General features: G+C 37.6%; 1 protein-coding gene across 3 annotated transcripts in view; it reads left to right on the forward strand.

The window, feature by feature from the left end:
• Positions 1 to 20,944, forward strand: part of STK3 (serine/threonine kinase 3) — a 310,098-nt gene that overhangs the window by 21,847 nt on the left and 267,307 nt on the right. For all 3 annotated transcript variants that reach the window (XM_061439280.1, XM_061439281.1, XM_061439282.1), the window contains exons 2-3: positions 17,024 to 17,104; positions 19,985 to 20,113. In XM_061439280.1, the coding sequence (XP_061295264.1) occupies positions 17,024 to 17,104; positions 19,985 to 20,113 (210 nt within the window). The remainder of the gene's footprint in view (positions 1 to 17,023; positions 17,105 to 19,984; positions 20,114 to 20,944) is intronic.

Genomic DNA, 20,944 nt, shown 5'->3' on the forward strand with positions numbered 1-20,944 from the left:
CCGATGAGCCATCGGGGAGCCTCTATTTCTTCTGAGATTCCCTTTATGATTGTATTGGTATGTTGATGTCTTATTAGGCTGTGAGGCTATGTTGATTTTTCTTTACTCTTTTTCTGTTTTTATAGGAAAGATACTTTATTTAGTTATCTTCATGATTTTTTCATTTGTTAGCTCAGAAATGCTGTCAAACTCTTTAAATGTATTGTCTTTAGGGTGTTATATTTTTCATGTCCAAATTTTACATTTTTATTAGTTTCTGTATCACTATTGAGATTCTCTATTTTTTGAATCATTTTCATGGTGTTTTCTTTTAATTTCCTTAACACAGTTTGATTTTTTGGAATGTATTTAAAGTAGCTGCTTTGAAGCCTTTGTCTGATGTATCCAATAACTGGACCCACAGTGAGTCATTGTCTGTTGACTGCTTTCTTTTACATTGGTTGCTTCTATTTTGTTTTGTTGATTGCTTTCCTAAGTATGGGTCACACTTTCCTTTGCAGGTTTCATAATTTTTTGTTTGTTTAAAACTGGACTTGTAAAATAATACATTGTAGGAACTCTGGTTTCTCTCCTCCCTCCCAGGCTTTTTTTTTTTTTTTTTAACTTTCATGAACTTAAACTGTGGCATCTATCTCCCTGCAGTGCTTGGCTGGTAATACCTTTGCTCACATCTTTTACTTTTAGTTTTCTAGCCAGAAGTCTTTGGGATTGCCTTGTTCATCAGTGATTTGTGCAAAAGTTGTGCTTGAACACATTGTGCCCATATGACTTCCAGTCTCTGCTGATGTATATGTGTATGGTTGGGGAGCGCATTGAAACCTATAGCTTTGAAGTCTCTTTTGACTTTTACTTTTCACTAGGTCTGTTTTTTTTCCCCAGACTATTTTTATTTCAGAACAAATTCATATACAGTTTCTGTAGAAGATTAGAAAATTTTATAGTTCTACTTTGAATTACAAGCACAAAGGTGTTATAAGCACACATATCTAATAATACTAAAAAATTAATCTATGATTATGGTAATGTGACAGCAGATTGATTTTAAAACTACAGTCCTTAAGTATTAATACCTTAAAAATGATTGCTCATCATTGGAATTATTTTCACATTAAAAAAATTACAATATGGTTCATTTATTATGTTTCAGATGTATAGCAAAGTGATTCAGTTATACATATTTTTTCAGATTATTTTCCATTACAATTTACTGAAAGATATTGTGTACAGTTCTCCATGTTATAAATGGAATACGTTGCTTATCTATTTTATATATAGTAGTATTTACCTGTTAATTTCGTACTCATAATTCATCCCTCTCCACCTCCCACTTTTTGGTAACCATAAATTGTTTTCTGTGTCTGAGAGTCAGTTCCTATGTGTATATAAATTCATTTGTATTATCTTTTAGATTCCACATATAAGTGATGTATCATATTTGTCTTTCTATGTCTGGCGTACTTCACTAAGCATACTGTTCTCAAGGTCTATTCATGTTGCTGCAGATGGAACTCCTTCATTCTTTTTCATGAATGACATTCCACTTTGTGTGTGTGTGTGTGTGTGTGTATAAGACAATAATTTATTGATGGGCACTTGGGTTGTTTCTGTGTGTTGGCTATCGTAAATAGTGCTGTTATGAACACTGAGGTGCATGTATCTTTTTGAGTTTTCTTCTTTTCTGGATGTGTGTACCTAGGAATATATATCCTAGGGATAGCTGGATCATATGGTAGCTCTATTTTTAGTTCTTTTAAGGAACCTCCATACTGTTTTCCATATTGGCTGCACCAGTTTACATTTCCATGAATAATGTAGGAGGGTTCCCTTTTCTCCACACCCTCTCTAGCATTTTTTATGTGTAGACTTTTTGATGATAACCATTCTGACCAGTGACACCTCAGTGTGGTATTGATTTGCATTTCTTTAATAATTAACAGAGTGGAGCATCTTTTCATGTGCCTGTTGGCCATCTGTATATCTTCTTTGGAGAAATGTCTGTTCAGGTCTTCTAGCCAATCTTTGACTAGGTTCTTTGTTTTTTTTTTTTTTTTTAATATACTGAATTATATGAAATGTTTGTATATTAACCCCTTGTCCATTGTATCACCTGTACATATTTTCTCCTGTAAGTTTTCTTTTTGTTTTGTTGATGGTTCTTTTGCCAGACAAAAGCTTTTAAATTCCATTTGGTACTGTTTGTTTATTTGTGTTTTTATTTCTTTTGCTTTGGGAAATTGATCTAAGAAAATATTGCTTTGATTTATGTCAGAATGTTTTGCATGTGTTCTCTTCCAGGAGTTTTATGGTGTCATATCTTTAAACCATGAATTTACTTCTGTACATGGTATGAGAGTGTGTTTCATTGATTTACATGTAGCTGTCCAGCTTTCTCAACATTACTTTTTGAACATACTGTCTTTTCTCCATTGTGGATGCTTGCCTCTTTTGTCATAGGTTGGTTGATTGCAGATGCAAGGGTTTCTTTCTGGGCACTCTGTTCTGTTCCGTTGCTCTATTATACATGTCTGTCTTTGTGTCAGTACCATGCTGTTTTGATTATGTAGCTTTGTAGCATAGTCTGAAGTCTGGAAAGTTAGTGCCTTCAGCTTTGTTCTTTTTCTTCAGAATTGCTTTGGCAATTCCGGGCCTTTTTGTCATTTCACCTAAATTTTAGGATTTTTATTTTGTTATTTTACAGAAATCATTTTCAAATCAAGTGTCCTAAATCTTTTCCCAGATGTTTTCTTCAAGGTTGGGTCTTATATTTATGTCTTGTAGATTTTGAGTTAATTTTAAACGTTTTTGTAAGGTAAAAGTCCAGCTTCTTTCTTTTGCGTGTAGACATTCAATTTTCCTAGGACCATTTGTTGAAGAGACTGTCCTTTCCCCACTGTGTAGTCTTGACACCCTTTGAAAATCACTTGGTCTTGCACACAGGGGTTTATTTCTGGGCTCTGTTCTGTTGTGTTAGTTTGTGGTACTGACTTTAATCAGTACCACAGTGTCTTGATTACTTTTGTTTTGTAGTATGTTTTGAAATCAGAAATTGGGAGACCTCTAACTTTGTTTTATCTCCTCAAGATTGTTTTGGCTATTTGGGACTCCTTGAAATTCCATATGAATTGGAGGATTTTTTTTTTTTCCCCACTTCTGGGAAAAAATAAAGTCATGGGATGTTGATAGAAATTGCGTTGAATCTATAGATTGATTTAAACAGTATTAAGTCTTCCAACCAATCCTTGAACATAGGGTGTATGTCCATTTATTTGTATATTCTTTTATTATTTTTACTTTTAGCAATGTCTTGTAGTTTTCAGTTTATAAGTCTTTTACCTCCTTAGTTCAGTTTCTTTCTAAGTACTTTTCCCTTTTTTATGCTATAAAAATGGGATTGTTTTCTTAACTTCATTTTATTTTTGGGTATTGTTAATGTATTAGACGTGTAATTGATTTTTTGGTGTTGATTTTGTATGCGGCAACTTTGCTGAAATAATTCATTAGTTAATAACAGTTTTTTGTGTGTATATGTGTAATGTTTAGAGTTCTATACATATGAGGTCAAGTCGTTTGTGAATTGAGATAATTTTACTTCTTTTACAATTCTCCTTTGCCTGTTATTTCTGTTTCTTGTCTGATTTCTCTGGTTTGAACTTCTGGTACTGTGTTGAATAGTAGTGACAAGAGTGGGCATTCTTGCCTTGTTCCTTATCTTAGAAGAGAAGCTTTTAGTCTTTGACCATTCACTCTCTTGAACTTTTCATTATGTTGAGTGGTTTTATTTCTAGTTTGTTGAGTGTTTTTATCAGTATGAAAGGGTATTGAATTTTGTCAGATGCTTTTATTTTGTCAGTTGACATGATCATGCAGTTTTTGTTCTTTATTTTGTTAGTTGTTGATTTTCATTTATTGAACTGTTCTTATATTCTAGGTATAAATTCTACTTGATCATAGTATATAATCCTTTTAATGTGCTGTTCAGTTCAGTTCAGTTCAATCGTTCAGTCGTGTCCAACTCTTTGCGGACCCCATGAATTGTAGCACGCCAGGCCTCCCTGTCCATCACCAACTCCCGGAGTTCACCCAGACTCACGTCCATCGAGTCAGTGATGCCATTCAGCCATCTCATCCTCTGTCATCCCCTTCTCTTCCTGCCCCCAATCCCTCCCAGCATCAGAGTCTTTTCCATTGAGTCAACTCTTCGCATGAGGTGGCCAAAGTATTGGAGTTTCAGCTTTAGCATCATTCCTTCCAAAGCAATCCCAGGGCTGATCTCCTTCAGAATGGACTGGTTGGATCTCCTTGCAGTCCAAGGGACTCTCAAGAGTCTTCTCCAACACCACAGTTCAAAAGCATCAATTCTTCAGAGTTCAGCCTTCTTCACGGTCCAACTCTCACATCCATACATGACCACAGGAAAAACCATAGCCTTGTGGATCTGGTTTATTAGTAGTTGTTGAGTATTTTTGTGTCAGCATTTATTGGGAATATTAGTCTGTAGTTTTTGTTTTTCCATGTTGTATCTTTGTATGGTCTTAATAGCAGAATTGGAAGAAGGCAATGGCACCCCACTCCAGTACTCTTGCCTGGAAAATCCCATGGATGGAGGAGCCTGGTGGGCTGCAGTCCATGAGGTCACAAAGAGTTGAACATGACTCAGCGACTTCACTTTCACTTTTCAGTTTCATGCATTGGAGAAGGCAATGGCACCCCACTCCAGTGTTCTTGCCTGGAGAATCCCAGGGACGGGGGAGCCTGGTAGGCTGCCATTTCTGGGGTCACACAGAGTCGGACACGACTGAAGTGACTTAGCAGCAGCAGCAGCAGAAGCAATATCAGAATTAGTGGTGATAAAACATCAAATATACTAAAATCTACTCTTAAATTTGTTCTGATTGGATCATTGAGTTACCAACCCTGCCCTCCTCATACAGCTCATTATGTGACTCATTATTTTCTGATTCTTGATAGTTTATAGGCTTGTAGCTTAGTTTTTAGAATTTGGTGATTTTGCAAAAGAACTTGCACACTTGCTTTAACGTTGCTGCATCTCAACTCTGACATTAAAACAGCCTCTCTGTAATCAACTTACATGCCTGGTAGTATTAAGATACTTAAAAATGACTTCTAACAGCTATTTCCCTTAGTCTTACTTGCTTGGGTTTTTATATATTGCTGAAGCATCATTCTTTTAAGGATGTAAACTATACTGACTTGGTAATGAAATGGAGAAACCTAACTAGAAGACAAATGCCAGGGCTTTTAAAAATTACACAGTGCATTAGTAAGTGCTTTAAAATTAAACCATCCAATGACATACATGCAAGTTACACTGTAGATGCAAAAAAATGGATTGAATGCGCTTTTATGTTCACCTCCACCAATGCTCTGTACTAACTACACTGCTGTGACAGTAAAGCAATTAAGAGCTAACCATTTGTTAGTCTGAGTACATGTCTGAATACCTGTACTCAGTCTCAGTACATCAGTCTGAGTACGTGTACTCAATACATCTGTGTATTTAATTGGCACATACACTCTCCAAGTACCCAACTTACTTCAATCCTATGTTCATTTTTTTCTCAGAGTGGTTTAAAGTAACTACAGAGACACATAAAAGGGAAAAAAAATGAATGCCAGGCTTCCTATTTAAGATTAAATTTTAGTATATTGGATGTTTTATCACCACTAATTTACCAACAACAAATTCAGTTAGAGTTTAATAATAACTAAACTTTGTATTGGAGAAGGCAATGGCAAGCCACTCCAGTACTCTTGCCTGGAAAATCCCATGGACGGAGGAGCCTGGTGGGCTGCAGTCCATGGGGTCACTACGAGTCCTATGCGACTGAGCGACTTCACTTTCACTTTTCACTTTAATGCATTGGAGAAGGAAATGGCAACCCACTCCAGTGTTCTTGCCTGGAGAATCCCAGGGACGGGGGAGCCTAGTGGGCTGTTGTCTATGGGGTCGCACAGAGTCGGCCACGACTGAAGCGACTTAGCAGCAGCAGCAATATCAGAATAATACTGGCCTCAATGAATGAGTTTTTAAGTTTTCCTTTTTTTCAATGCTTTGGAAGAGTTGAATTCTTTGGAAGGAGTATTGGTGTTAATTCTTCCTTAAATGTTTGGTAGAATTCTCCAGCAAAGCCATCTAGTCCTGTGTTTTTCTTTGGTGAGAGGTTTTTGATTATATCTTCAGTTTCCTTACTGTTGACATTTTCTATTTCTTCACAATTCTGTCTTAGAAGATTGCATTTTTCTAAGATTTTACCCAGTTCTTTTAGGTTCATTGTTCATAGTATTCTTTTAACAATAGTTTTTATTTCTGTGACTTCAATTTTAATGTATTCTTAGATTCCTAATCCTAGTTCTTGAGTCTTCCTTCTCTTTCTTCCTTCTTTCTTTCTTTCTCTCTTTTCTCAGTCTAGCTACAGTGAAAGTGAAAGTCAGTTGTGTCCGACTTTTTGCAACCCCATTTACTGTAGTCCATGGAATTTTCCAGGCCAGAATACTGGAGTGGGTAGCCTTTCCCTTCTCCAGGAGATCTTCCCAAACCAAGGATAGAACCCAGGCCTCCCTCATTGCAGAAGAATTCTTTACCAGCTGAGCCATAAGGGAACCCCTAGTCTAGCTAAGGGTTTGCCAATTTGTTGGTCTCAAAAAACCAGCTCTTGGTTTCAGTCTGCTTTATTGAGATACCAAGACTGGGTAGCTTGTAAATAATAGGAATTTATTTCTCACTGTTCTGCAAACTTGGAAGCACAAGATCGGGGTGCCAGCATGGTCACATGCAGGTGAAAGCTTTCTTCCTGATTCATTGCTGGCACTTCTTACTGTGTCCTCACACGGTGGAAGGGGCTGGGGATTTTTCTGGAGCTTTTTTCATAAGGCACTAATTCCATTCATGAGGGTTCCATCTTCATGACTTAAGCACCTCCCAAAAGCCCCAGCTCCTAACGCCATCATCTTTGGGAGTTCGGATATCATCAATATATATTTTTTGGAGGACACAAATATTCAAACCATAGCAATTTAGTTGATTTTTTAAAATTTTCTTTTGTATTCACTTATTTATCTCTGTTCCAATCTTCATCATCTCTTCTGTGAATGTTGAGTTTAATTTGTGTTTCTGGTCTCTTGATGTGTAAAGTCACATTGTTGCTTTGAGATCTTTTTAAATAGAAGGGATTACTGCTATAAACTGCTCTCTTAATGTTGCTTTTGCTGCATCCCAGACGTTTTGGTATGCTGTGTTTTTGTTTGTCTCTAGGTATTTTCTTTTCTTTCTTTTTTTTGATGTGGACCATTTTTAAAGTCTTAGTTGAATGTTAATATTGCTTGTGTTTTATATTTTGTTTATTTGGCCACCAGGCATGTGGGATTTCAGCTCCATAACCAGGTGTCAAACCCACAGCCCCTGTATTGGATGGCGAATTCTTAACCATAGGACCACCAGGGAAGTCCCTCCTGATATTTTCTTAATTTCCTTGTGATTTCTTCCTTGACCCTGTTTTTGTTTAAGAATACGTTGTTTAATGTCTACATGTTTTTGGATTTTCCTGTTGTCTTTCTGTTATTGATTCCTGGTTTCATTCCATTTTGTTTGCAGAAGAAAACTTAAAGTATTCTTAAGTTTTAAATAAAAGTTTTGTGGTCTATCATGCCATCCCTTTTGCAGAGTGTTTCTGTTCGGTGCATTTGAGAAGAATGTATATTCTGCTGTTGTTAACTGGGGGAAACTTTTTTCCCCCTGTTTTTCCCTATATTTTTTACTAGCTGTTGTTCTTTATTCTTCTGTAGAGATTTATGTTTCCTTTTGACATCAATTTCTTGTAGCCTAAGGAACTGTTTTTAACCATTTATTGTTGTGAAAATCAGCTCATAATGAATTTTCTCACCTTTTTTTGTTTGAAAATATTATTTTCAATAATGGATATTTCCATTAAATATAGAATTGCATTTTGATTATTGTTTTCTTTCATCATTTTAAGGAGTCACTGTCTTTTGGCTTGCTTACTGTCTGACAAGAAGACTATAGTCATTCTTGTCTTTATCCTTATTTAAGTAATAGGTCTCTTTCCTGGGACATTTAGTATTTCAGTTCAGTTCAGTTGCTCAGTCATGTCCGACTCTTTGTGACCCCATGAATCGCAGCACACCAGGCCTCCCTGTCCATCACAAACTCCTGGAGTTCACTCAGACTCACGTCCATCGAGTCAGTGATGCCATCCAGCCATCTCATCCTCTGTTGTCCCCTTCTCCTCCTGCCCCTAATCCCTCCCAGCATCAGAGTCTTTTCCAATGAGTCAACTCTTCGCATGAAGTGGCCAAAGTACTGGACTTTCAGCTTTAGCATCATTCCTTCCAAAGAAATCCCAGGGCTGATCTTCAGAATGGACTGGTTGGATCTCCTTGCAGTCCAGGGGACTCTCAAGAGTTCTCCAACACCACAGTTCAAAAGCATCAATTCTTCAGCATTCAGCCTTCTTCACAGTCCAACTCTCACATCCATACATGACCACAGGAAAAACCATAGCCTTGACGAGACTAACCTTTGTTGGCAAAGTAATGTCTCTGCTTTTGAATATGCTGTCTAGGTTGGTCATAACTTTCCTTCCAAGGAGTAAGCGTCTTTTAATTTCCTGACTTCAGTCACCATCTGCAGTGATTTAGTATTTAGCTTTTAGTATTTTCTTCTTCTACTGACACACCTCTCAGTACCGGCAATTTCATTATAATACATCGGATTTGTCTCTCTGTGTGTATTTATCCTTTTAGATTTGGTTAGTTACTTGCATCTCTAGTTTTATTGTTTTTATAAAATTTGAAAAATGTTTGACCAGTATCTCCTCAAGCCCTTTTTCCTCTTTTTGTCTATTTCTGTTTTTTAATATCTATTCTTCATTTCCGTGTGGGGCTCAGGCTTTTTCTTTTTTCCTTTATTCTTAAAACATTTTTTTTTCTTCAAGTTATCTTTTGTGCTGTAGTATCTAACCTGTTCAAGTCTTATCCAGTGAAAACTTCATTTCAGATAGTTTATTTTTTTCATCTCTAAAATTTCAATTTAGCTCTTTTTCCTGTCTATTTCCATTACATCTCTAAGTACGTGGGACGTATTTATATTTGCTTTTTACAAGATTATTTTTGTTAATTCTACTGTTTCTGCCATTTCTGTGTCTGGTTTTATTTTGTGTATATGTGTGTCTGTTTTAATTGACTAAGTTTTCTCCTTTTTGTGAGTCATAGTTCCCAGTTTTTATGTCTAGTAATTTTTGATTGAATTCTTGACATTTAAAATTTTTACATTGTGGAGGCTGGATTTTAAGTTTTTAAAGAGTTCCAGGCATGCCTCTGAGATATTGAGGATTCAGTTTCAGACAACTGCAATAAAGTGAGTATTGCAACAAAGTGAATCATATGAATTTTTTGGTTTCCAAGTACACAGAAAAGTTGTGTTTAAACTGTACTGTTGTCTATTAAGTGGGCAGTAGTGTTGTCCAGAAAACAATGTAATATACCTTAATTGAAAATACTTTACTGCTAAAAAATGCTAACCATCATCTGCTGCTGCTAAGTCATGTCAGTCGTGTCTGACACTGTGCGACCCCATAGATGGCAGCCCACCAGGCTCCTCCGTCCCTAGGATTCTCTGGGCAAGAACACTGGAGTGGGTTGCCATTTCCTTCTCCAATGCATGAAAGTGAAAAGTGAAAGTGAAGTCGCTCAGTCGTGTCGTACTCTTCGTGACCCCATGGACTGTAGTCTACCAGGCTCCTCCATCCATGGGATTTTCCAGGCATGAATGCTGGAGTTGGGTGCCATTGCCTTCTCCAAATGATCATCTGAACCTTCAATAAGATATACTCTTTTTGCTGGTGAAGGTTCTTGCCTTGATGTTCATGTCTGCTGACTCATCTGGGTGGTGGCTGATGAAAGTTGGGGTTGCTGTGGCAGTTTCTTAAAATAAGACAAGAGTAAAGTTCTCCACATCGATTACTGTTTCTTTCCCAGACGATCTCTCTGTAGTGTGCAGTGCTGCTTGATAGCGTTTTACCCACAGTAGAACCTCTTTCAAAATCGGAGTCTGTCCTTTTAAACATTGCTACAGTTTCATCAACTAAAGTTTATGCCATATTTTGCATCCTTTGTTATAATTTCAACAGTCTTTGTAACAGCTTCATCAGGAGTAGATTCTTTGTCAAGAAATTACTTTCTTTGCTCATCCATAAGAGACAACTCCTCATCTGCTAAAGTTTTATCATGAGATTACAGCAGTTCAGTCACATCTTCAAGTTCCAGTTCTAAATTCTAGTTCTCTTGCTGTTTCTATCACATCTGCAATATTTTCCTTCACTGAAGTCTTGAACCCCTTAAAGTCATCCATGAGATTTCTACTCAATTCTTTCAAACCATTATTGATGTTGATATTTTGACCTCTTCCTTTGAATCATTAATATCCTTATGATTGGTGAATCCTTTACAGGTTTTCAGTTTACTCTGTCCAGAGCTATCAAGGGAATCACTATCTATGGCACTTAATAGCTTTATGAAATACATATCATAAGGGTATATATGAAATATATATATAAGTAATAATACTTAAAAGTTGAAATTGCTCCTTGATCATGGGCTGCAGAATGGACGTTGTGTTAGCAGGAAGGAAAACAGTATTATCTTTGTGCATTTTCAAAGAGCTCTTGGGTGACCAAGTGCATTGTCAATGAGTAGTAATGTTTTGAAAGGAATCTTTTTTTTTCTGAGCAGCAGGTCTCAAGAGTGGGCTTATAATATTCAGTTGTAAAACAGATGTATTGTCATTCAGGCTTTATTATTCTACTTACAGAGCACAGGCAGAGTGGATTTAGCATAATCCTTAGGGACCCTAGGATTTTCAGAGGGTAAATGAACATTGGTGTCAACTTAAACTCACCAGCTTCATTAGCTCTTGCCCTGTGAAGCTTTGAAGCCAGGCGTTGACCTGGCTCTCTAGCTGTTAAAGTCCTCAATGGTATTTTCTTGCAATATAAGACTGTTGCATTGATATTGGAAATCTGTTGTTTAGTGTTGTCGGTCAGTCCCCAGGGTGCATTAGACTCTTTGGGACCTTGTGGACTGCAGCATGCCAGGCTTCCCTATCCTTCAGTGTCTCCTGGAGTTTGCTTAGACTCATGTCCATTGAGTTGACGATGCCATCCAACCATCTCATCCTCTTTTGTCCCCTTCTCCTTCTGTCCTTAGTCTTTCTGAGCATCAGGGTCTTTTCCAATGAGTTGGCTCTGCATTGGTGGCCAAAATATGGGAGCTTCAGCTTCAGCATCAGTCTTTCCAATGAATATTCAGGACTGATTTCCTTTAGGATGGACTGGTTGGATCTCCTTGCAGTCCAAGGGACTCTCAGGAGTCTTCTCCAGCACCACAATTCAATAGTATCAATTCTTTGGTGCTCAGCCTTCTTTATGGTCCAGCTCTCACATCCATACATGACTACTGGAAAAACCATAGCTTTGACTAGATGGACCTTTGTTGGCAAAGTGATTTCTCTGCTCTCTAGGTTTGACATAGCTTTTCTTCCAAGGAGGGCTTCACTGATAGCTCAGTTGGTAAAGAATCCACCTGCAATGCAGGAGACCCCAATTCAGTTCCTGGATCAGGAAGATCCGCTGGAGAAGGGACAGGCTACCCATCCATTATTCTTGGGCTTCCATTGTGGCTCAGCTGGTAAAGAGTCTGCCTGCAATGCGGGAGACCTAGGTTCACTCCCTGCGTTGGGAAGATCCCCTGGAGAAGGGAAAGGCTACCCACTTCAGTATTCTGGCCTGGAGAATTCCATGGACTGTATGGTCCATGGGGTCGCAAAGAGTTGGACATGATTGAGCCACTTTCACTCACTTCACTTCTTCCCAGGAGCAAGTATCTTTTAATTTCATGGCTGCAGTCACTGTCCACAATGATTTTGGAGCCCAAGAAAATGAAATCTGTCACTGTTTCCACTTTCCACATCTATTTGCTATGAAGTGATGGGACGGGATGTCATGATCTTGTTTAGTGTAGGTGCCTGCGTCTTGCTAGGTCTTCTGTGTAACTCGCTGCAGCATCTACATGAGTACTTTCTACTTCACCTTGCACTCTCATGTTGTGGAGATGGATTCTTTCCTTAAAACCCGTGAATCACCCTTTGCAGCTACAGACTTCCCCTTTGCCACTTCTTTACCTTTCTCTGTCTTCATAGATGGGTTTCCCTTGTGGTTCAGCTGGTAAAGATTCATAGAAAATCAGGGCTTTGATCTGGATTAAGCTTTGGTTTAAGGTAATGCTGTGGCTTGTTTGATCTAACCAGACTACTAAAACTTTCTGCTTATCTGCAGTAAGGCTGTTTTGTTTTCTTATCATTTGTGTGTTCACTGGAGTAGTGCTTTAACTTTTCTTCAAGAACTTTTCCCATATAGCCGCTATGGAGAACAGTATGGAGATTGCTTCAAAAAGCTAGAAATAATCTACCATATGACCCAGAAATCCCACTACTGGCCACATACCCTGAGAAAACCATAATTCTAAAAGAAGACATATGTACCCCAACATTCATTGCAGCACTATTTACAATAGCTGAACATGAAAGCAACCTAGCTGTCCATTGACGGATAGATAGAGAAGCTGTGGTACATATATACAATGGAACATTACTCAGCCACAAAAAGGAACACATTTGAGTGAGTTCTGGTGAGGTGGGTGAAACTAGAGCCTGTTATACAGAGTGAAGTAAGTCAGAAAGAGAAAAATAAATACCATGTATTAACACACATATATGGAATCTATTAATATAAAAATTGTACTGATGAACCTGCTTGCAGGGCAGCGGTAGACATAGGGAACAGACTTACGGACACAGCGAGGGAAGGAGAGGATGGGATACTTGAGAGAGCAGTACTGAAACATGCCCATAGCCAGTGGGCATTTGCTCTGTGACTCAGGGAACTCAGCCAATGCTCTGTGACAGCCTAGAGGGGTGGGAGGTGGGAGGGAGTTTCAAGAGGGAGGGGACGTATGTATATCTAAGGCTGATACATGTTGATGTATGAAAGAAACCAACACAACACTGCAAAGCAATTACCCTCCCATTAAAAATAAATTAAAAACAAACAACAAAGAACTTTTCCTTGGCATTCACAACTTGGGTAACTGTTTAGCACAGGAGGCCTGGCTTATGGCCTATCTCAGCTTTTGACAAACCTCTCCACTAAGCTTAGTCATTTCCAGCTTTTAATTTAAAATGAGAAATGGGTGACTCTTCTTTTTGCTTGAACACTTGGAGGTTGTTTTAGAGTTAGTAGTTGGCTTAGTTTCGATATTGTTTTGTCTCAGAATAGGGAGGCCTGAGGAAAAGGGAGAGTGATGGGGAATGGCCAATTGGTGGAGCAGTCAGCACAGATAACATTTATTAGGCTCATATGGGTGCAGTTCATGGAATCCCAAAACACATTGCAATGGTAACATCTAAGATCATTGCGTACAGATCATTGTAAAAACATAATAATAATGAAAAAGTTTGAAATATTGTGAAAATAACCACAATGTGACACATGACACAAAGGGAGCAAATGCTGTTGGAAAAATGGTACCCATGGTTTTGTTTTAGGCAGGGTTGCCACAAACCTTAACTTTTGTAACAAAAAACCTCAGTGTCTGTAAAACATAATAAAAGAAGATATGCCCCTATAGACTTGTTCTGGTAGGCAGTTAAGTTACCTTGTAGATTGGCTCAGTGCTTTTGAAGCCTGTTTTTAAGCTCCTTTTGGGAAGTCTTAAGTAGCCTTTGGGCTTCACTGCTGGCTCAGTAAAGAATCTGCATGCAATGAGGGTGATGCAGGAGATACAGGTTCAATTCCTGGATCAGGAAAATCCCTTGGAGGAGGGCATGGTAACCCACTCCAGTATTCTTGCCTGGAGAATCCTTGGACAGAGGAGCCTGGTGGGCTCTGGGGTCGATAAGAGTTGGGCACCTGGGTATGCACGCCAAGTAGCCTTTATGCTTTGCTAATGCGGTCTCTTGTAAAACAAGGCTGTTTGGGGATGTATTCTCATAACTGTTGTTGACTTAACTATTGTTGGTGGGAAAGATTCTCAGCCTTGTGTGATCTCTGGGAGTTGTTCTTTTTAAAAATCTTTTTTTTTCTCCTTAGGAAATTGATTTTGTTGGGCTCTGTAGCATGTTTTTGTAAGCATGTACGGATTGGCATTCAGCTAAATAGTCAAGGGAACTGTTCAGTAGATTGGTGGACTTCTTTCTCAGTATAACTCTTTTCTCACAGGTGTTCTGTAGTGTAAATTTTATTTGCCTTGCCTCTCCAGACTCTGATCTTTGTTTCTTTAACTCAGCAAAATTGCTGGGCTCTTTGAGTTCCTCTCAGTGTGCTACATTTTGGATATAGCCTTTAGATGTAAAGCCTGGGCAATAGCAGGGCTTTTCTCATTTCTTTTCTTATGGATCACAGTCCTGAAATGTCTGATATCTAATGTGTGAAAATAGTTTCCCATAATTTTTTTTTTGAGTTTTTTAGCTGTTTACAGCAGACAGATAATATCCTCTTACTTCCTTGTAGTCAGAAGTGGAAGTCCTGTAATGGACACTTTCAAATTTTTAAGTTGTTTGAACTTTCAGTAGCATTCTTGAAAGTGGTCAAGTACTACTTTCTTGTCCTTCATGACCTCATTTCTTAATTATTGATGTTTTCCTGGGGTCTCTTTTCTCTTTGATCCTATTTCTTCTTAGACATTTTCTTGATGGCTTTATCCCTTATCATACCTTTAGGCTTCATCTGTGTGCTGTGTGTGTGTGTGTGTTTGTGTTAGTCACTCAGTTGTGTCCAACTCTTTGCAATCCCATGGACCAGAGCCCGCCAGCCTCCTCTGTCCATGGAGTTCTCCAGGCAAGAATACTGGAGTGGGTAGCCATTCTCTTCTCCAGGGGATCTTCCTGATCCAGGGATTGAACCTGGGTCTTCTGCATTGCAGGTAGATTCTTTACCATAACACCAAAAAATGACGTTGCCAATTCAGATCTCTCCTGGGATTCATATAAACAGTTGGTTACTGGAAATATACATTTGGATGAGAGGAGTTACACCCAACACGTTCCTCTTCAAGCTTTTTTCTGATGTTCTTTAGTTGGGTAAATAACGTTACCTCTAGTCATTTGCTTGAACCGAAGGCTTAAGAGACATTCTCAACTTCTGTGTTTCTTGCATCTCCGCATATTTAATCAAAACCACTTTCTGTTGACTGTGCCTGCTCAGTATCTTGATTAGCTTATCTTATCTCAGTTCTTATTGCCACTGCTACTATGTTCTTTGCATCCATATTTTGAACAACCCCCTGCTAGTTTCCCTTCTCTATTGTTACTTATTGCATGTCCTCCTTCTTGATTACAGGGAAGTGATCTTTTAAAAACAGAGCTCCTTAATATGGTTTACAAGACTCTTTTTAACCTGACTCTTCTTACCTCTGCATCCTGACCATTTTACTTTATTCATATGGAATTACTTTTGGTCTGTCAAACACGCCATGTGTAATGTCTTGTTTCTAGATATTTCAGCCCATGCCATACTGTGGATAACTTTTAAAAAAGCAAAAATAAATTAAAAAGTTTTCTCTATGGCAACCAGTCAAGTAGCCCATAAAACTAAAAACTCATAAGTAAAGTCACTACAAGTGGGAATATTTGCAACCTAAACCTTTTCTTATCTCTGTGCACAGATAAGAAAAGAACCAAAAACCCAGAAGAAAAGTGAACAGAAATCATGAATAGATGATTTTGCTTCATACTATATTAAAAGATGCTCAACTTCACTCACAGTAGGAGAAATACAAAATAAATCTGAGCTACAAGTTTTTACCTAATATATTGGCTGAAATCCAAATATTTCTAAATACAGACTTTAATATATCTATCTAGATATAGAGTTTAGTACTCTGTAGGTGGAATTGTGGGAAAAGAAGATTTCTCATGTAATACTGGTAGGAAAGTAAATTGGTGTAAGCCCCCCAGAGGGCAATTTGCTGGTGTCAATTAATATACATATATATTGATATAATGTACAATTGTAGTAGATAAATATACCATAATATAATCAATCAGCAATTTTAAGAATATATAGTTATTATAATAGTGATTTTATTATGTTATTAAATTTATATTATGAAATACGGTTATGCTTATAGTATATGTACTTACTTATCATTATGTATACTTCTATATGGTCTTCCCTGGTGGGTCAGTGATAAAGAATCCGCCTGCAATGCAGGAGACATGGATTCTGGGTCAGGAAGATCCATTGTAGGAGGGCATGGCAAACCCCCTCCAGTGTTCTTGGACAGAGGAAACTGGCTGGCTACGCTCCATAGGGTCATAAAGAGTCGAGCATGACTGAAGCGACTGAGCCACACACACAGACACACACACACGTCTATATTTTGTGTGTTTATATATTTTCTTGCTCTCACAGTTTCACGTTTGGGAATTTATCCTAAAGATATACAAGCACATGTATGAGCTGACTTACCTGTAAGCTTATTTATTGCAGTGTTTATAATAGCAAAAGGGAACCTAGATATCTATAAGTGAAGGATTGCTGAGAAAAAAGAAAAGAATGAAGATGCTGTCTATGAATTTATGTTGTAGAGATATTCAACAAAGATTTTATGTTGTTACGTAAAAACATCAAAGTATGTAACAGCGTGGGTAAAACAGTATATATACAGCGTGTGTATAAAATGCTATATTGTGTGTTAAAAAGGGGGAGAAATAGAAATATTTTTATAAAGGTTTCACAGGAAGGTAATAAAAGTGCTTATTCTTTGAGGTGTTTCTGGGAAAATTAAGAACAGGAGTTGCAAGGAGACTGTATACTGTATACTTTTTTTGTATTTTTGAGTTTTGAACCATCTGAATATATTGTCTCTTAAAATTTTTAAATGTATAAGAGATCTTAACAGAAAATGCTTTTTCTTTTGTTTTTCTCATTAGTAAGCTAAAAAAGCTGAGTGAAGACAGTTTGACTAAGCAGCCTGAAGAAGTTTTTGATGTATTAGAGAAACTGGGAGAAGGGTAAGTACAAAAAATACAAAAGTAGAATTTAGATAATGACAGAACAGTTATAACGTCCCATGTAAGATTAGTCCTTCACTAGAGTATATTTGACTGAATTCAACAGTAAATGTACAGAGGGAATGTAACAATACCTGAACATAGCAAAGGTCATATATGACAAGCCCAAGCTAGCATCATACTCCATAATGAAAAACCAAAAGTATAGGAGAACTTCCAAGATAATAAAGGCATAAAACACAAAACAGGTTAGATCAGTAAGAACAGGGAAAAGGAAATAGAGAAAACAAAAATATAAAATAGTAAGATAAATTTAAGTTAGAAGGAATAAAGTGAAATGTATTTTTCACTAAATATCAGTTCTCCCATAGACAGACTATTAGGGTCAATTAAAATGCAAAACTTAGCTATATGCTGTTTATAAGAGCCTGTGTAACACAAAGGGTGGACATATAATGGTATTTCCTATTAGAGACATCAGATAAGAAAGAGGTAATCATATCAAAAAAGAAAGCACAAATGGCAATGTTTATATCAGGTAAATTAAAGTTAAAAGATCATAAGTGAGTAAAGAGGAGTTAATATTCAGATAAAGAATGAAGAGGGATATTAGGTAATGATATGAAAGAGAACTCACAGTGAAACATAGTAAGACCTGGTGATGTTGTGAATTGAGTGCATTGTAATTCAGCTTCTGGCAAGATTAGATGTTGGGTTGCAGAAGTCTCAGTCCTGGACATATAAGAAATAAGATTTTCTTTGAAGCGTTCAGAAGTTCTCTGGCTCTCTCAGTCTTGGCCTGGGAATTTAAGCCCTGAGCTTGTTATATTTGTTTTATGACTTTTCCAGCTTAGTCAGGAGCAGCCATTCCATTCTGCAGTTTTTGTACTCTTATTTTCACTGTAACATTCAATTGATTCAGGTACTTGATCTTCTAAAGCTTTCTCTAGACTCCAGGAACTAAGGATAATAATTTAAATAATTATTTTGCCATCAGATACCTTAGTCTCAGTGTTCTTCTTGTCCCTTGCATTGAAGTCATTACCATCTTTAAATCTAAGAAAGAACTAATCCAAGATTCCCATTTCTTAAGATTCTTTCCTTTGGAACCACTTCCTTGGAACCACTTCCTTCCCCAAAACTATTGGTAGCAGATCATGGTTAGGAAAAGAAAGGTTACTCTATGAACTCCAGGTATAAAGAGTTTATTATGAAATTTGGAGCTCAAATGACTTGTGGAAAGGCCAGGGCTGCAAAGGTTATGGACTGTCACTGAAGCTCAGAGAAGCTAGTGCTGAAGATCTCAGTTTGAAGCACTGAAGTGGTGTTTCTCAAAAGCTCACATGGGCTCTGCTGGAATCCCTAAGAATCATTTAGATGCTCCCACCAACTCTCTTTGGAGCAGCAGCAGTGTAGTGGTTATCAAGAGGCTCAGCCGGAAGCCACTGTGTATCTGATATTGGGTCAGGCATCTGCTGCAGCTGTATTTGAAAAGTGATGGTCTTTCCTCAGCTTTTTGCCATTCAGATTTCATGAATGTTCTTCTCATTGCCAGACTCTTAACTGGGATCCATTCAGGGAAGGGAAATCTGGGAAATGTGGTTCCCAGTTTTCTTTTGTAGTAACAGAAAGACCTTAGAAGAGACTGATGGTGTTGCTTAATTGGCAGTAGTTAATCTAGCTCTGAGTCTAGACTAGCTTTTGAGGGGCAATACACACACACACACAGACACACACACACATATATATGTGTGTGTGTGTGTGTGTGTGTGTGTGTATATATATATATGGCTTCAAAGGGGGAGATACAGATTTCCCTTGCTCTCTGAAAGTAGAGCATTCTTATGAAACCTTTAGTAAGTTGAAACGTTGTAATGCAAAGAAAGGCTTCCCTGGTGGCTCAAATGATAATCTGCCTGCAACGCAAAAGACGCAGGTTTGATCTATGGGTCAGAAGATCCCCTGGAGAAAGGGAATGGCTACCCACTCCAGTATTTTTGCCTGGAGAATCCATGGACAGAGGAGCTGAAGCAGATACATTACAACACATCTTGCTAACAGTTACGCAAAATAAATTGTGAGATAAAGCACAGATCCTCTCAGACAAAGCTCAGAGATATGGTGGCTTGATGCTGAGTGTAGTTCTAGGAATGAGCTTGGTGGGGCCACTGTTGCTGCTCATGGTACTTTCTCCCTCTCTAATGGCTCCTGCAAAAATAAATGTTGAATGCTGTTTTTGTTTTCACCTTTTTTTATAAAAGTGTAAATCCTCTTCGAAATTCATCTGGTTAGTGAAACAGGTGTTAATCCAGGCCTTTTGTAAAAATGAAGGGGCGTAAAGCGAACTTTTGAAAAGTGGGTTTACCTGTATATGTGAGTGTGTGTAAATTAGGACTATATACACACACACACATATACACACAAACCCATGGTGAAGGTTTCAGTTACCCCTAAGCAGTCTGGGCAGGTGTGGGACTCTGATATTTTGCGGGTGATTTTGCTTAAGGTGAGATCAGCCTTTTCTCCTAACATGAGATTTTGGCTGTTTTTATTCTATATTCCATTCTTTTAACTTCCATTTATATATCTTCTTAATGCTGCACTTGTTTGAGTTGACAAACCGTAAGTCTATTCCTTTCATTCATAAGAAACACAGCACATCTTTTTCTATTAATTTGGTGATTTTAATGAATTTTAAGTCTATAATTGAAGCATTAAAGCTAAGATATAATTCACTTTTAAAATTTGTTTCCTTTGATTTGTCACCATTGAGTAGTATTTTAAATTAGAAAAGACTACATGTGAAGACTCAGACTCTTTCTCTAATAGTTATGGTGTTTGAAGGGAAAAAAAATAAAGGAATGTCTTGGTTTCTTTTAGGTCTTATGGAAGTGTATTTAAAGCAATACATAAGGAATCTGGTCAAGTTGTGGCAATTAAACAAGTACCTGTTGAGTCAGATCTTCAGGAAATAATCAAAGAAATTTCCATAATGCAGCAATGTGACAGGTATGAAGAGATTTTATTTCTTTATTTACCTTCATTTTGATAAGTTTTGCTAGTCATGTACAATAAAATGTATTCTGTGGTCATTTTAGTTTTTTCTTCCGACTTCCCATCACAAGTAAGACTGATCTTTTAAGAAAGATGAGAATAGCTTTGTTGGGTTGTCTTAGGACTTTCAGTTCTAAGCAGAAATAGTATTATAAAGCAATATGTGGTGATAGAATATACTCGAGCGCTTTTCTCATTTTCAGGAAAAATTTACAGGTGAAAATTAGCTTCTCATATTAAGGAGAATTTTTTAACAATCCTTTTGCTGTGATTTGTTTTAAATAATTAAAAACACTTCTGGAGGAGGTTGCCAATAGATGGGGAAAAATGGAAACAGTGACAGACTGCTTTCCTGGGCTCCAGAATCACTGTGGATGTTGACTGCAGCCATGAAATTAAAAGATGCTTGCTTCTTGGAAGAAAAACTATGACAAACCTACACAGTGAATTGAAAAACAGAGCCATCACTTTGCCATCAAAGGTCTGTATAGTCAAAGCTTTGGTTTTTCCAGTGGTCATGTATGGATATGAGAGTTGGACCATAAGAACGCTCAGTGCTGAAGAACTGAAGCTTTTGAATTATGGTGCTGGAGAAGACTCTTAAGAGGCCCTTCGACAGCAAGGAGATCAAACCAGTCATTCCTAAAGGAAACCAACCCTGAATATTCATTAGAAGGACTGATGCTGAAGCTGAAGCTCAATATTTTGGCCTCCTGATGTGAAGAACTGACTCATTGGAAAGCATCCTGATGCTGGGAAAGATTGAAGACAGGAGAAAAAGGGGAT

This window comes from Bos javanicus, chromosome 14, assembly GCF_032452875.1.
Source record: "Bos javanicus breed banteng chromosome 14, ARS-OSU_banteng_1.0, whole genome shotgun sequence".
Taxonomy (NCBI): Eukaryota; Metazoa; Chordata; class Mammalia; order Artiodactyla; family Bovidae; genus Bos; species Bos javanicus.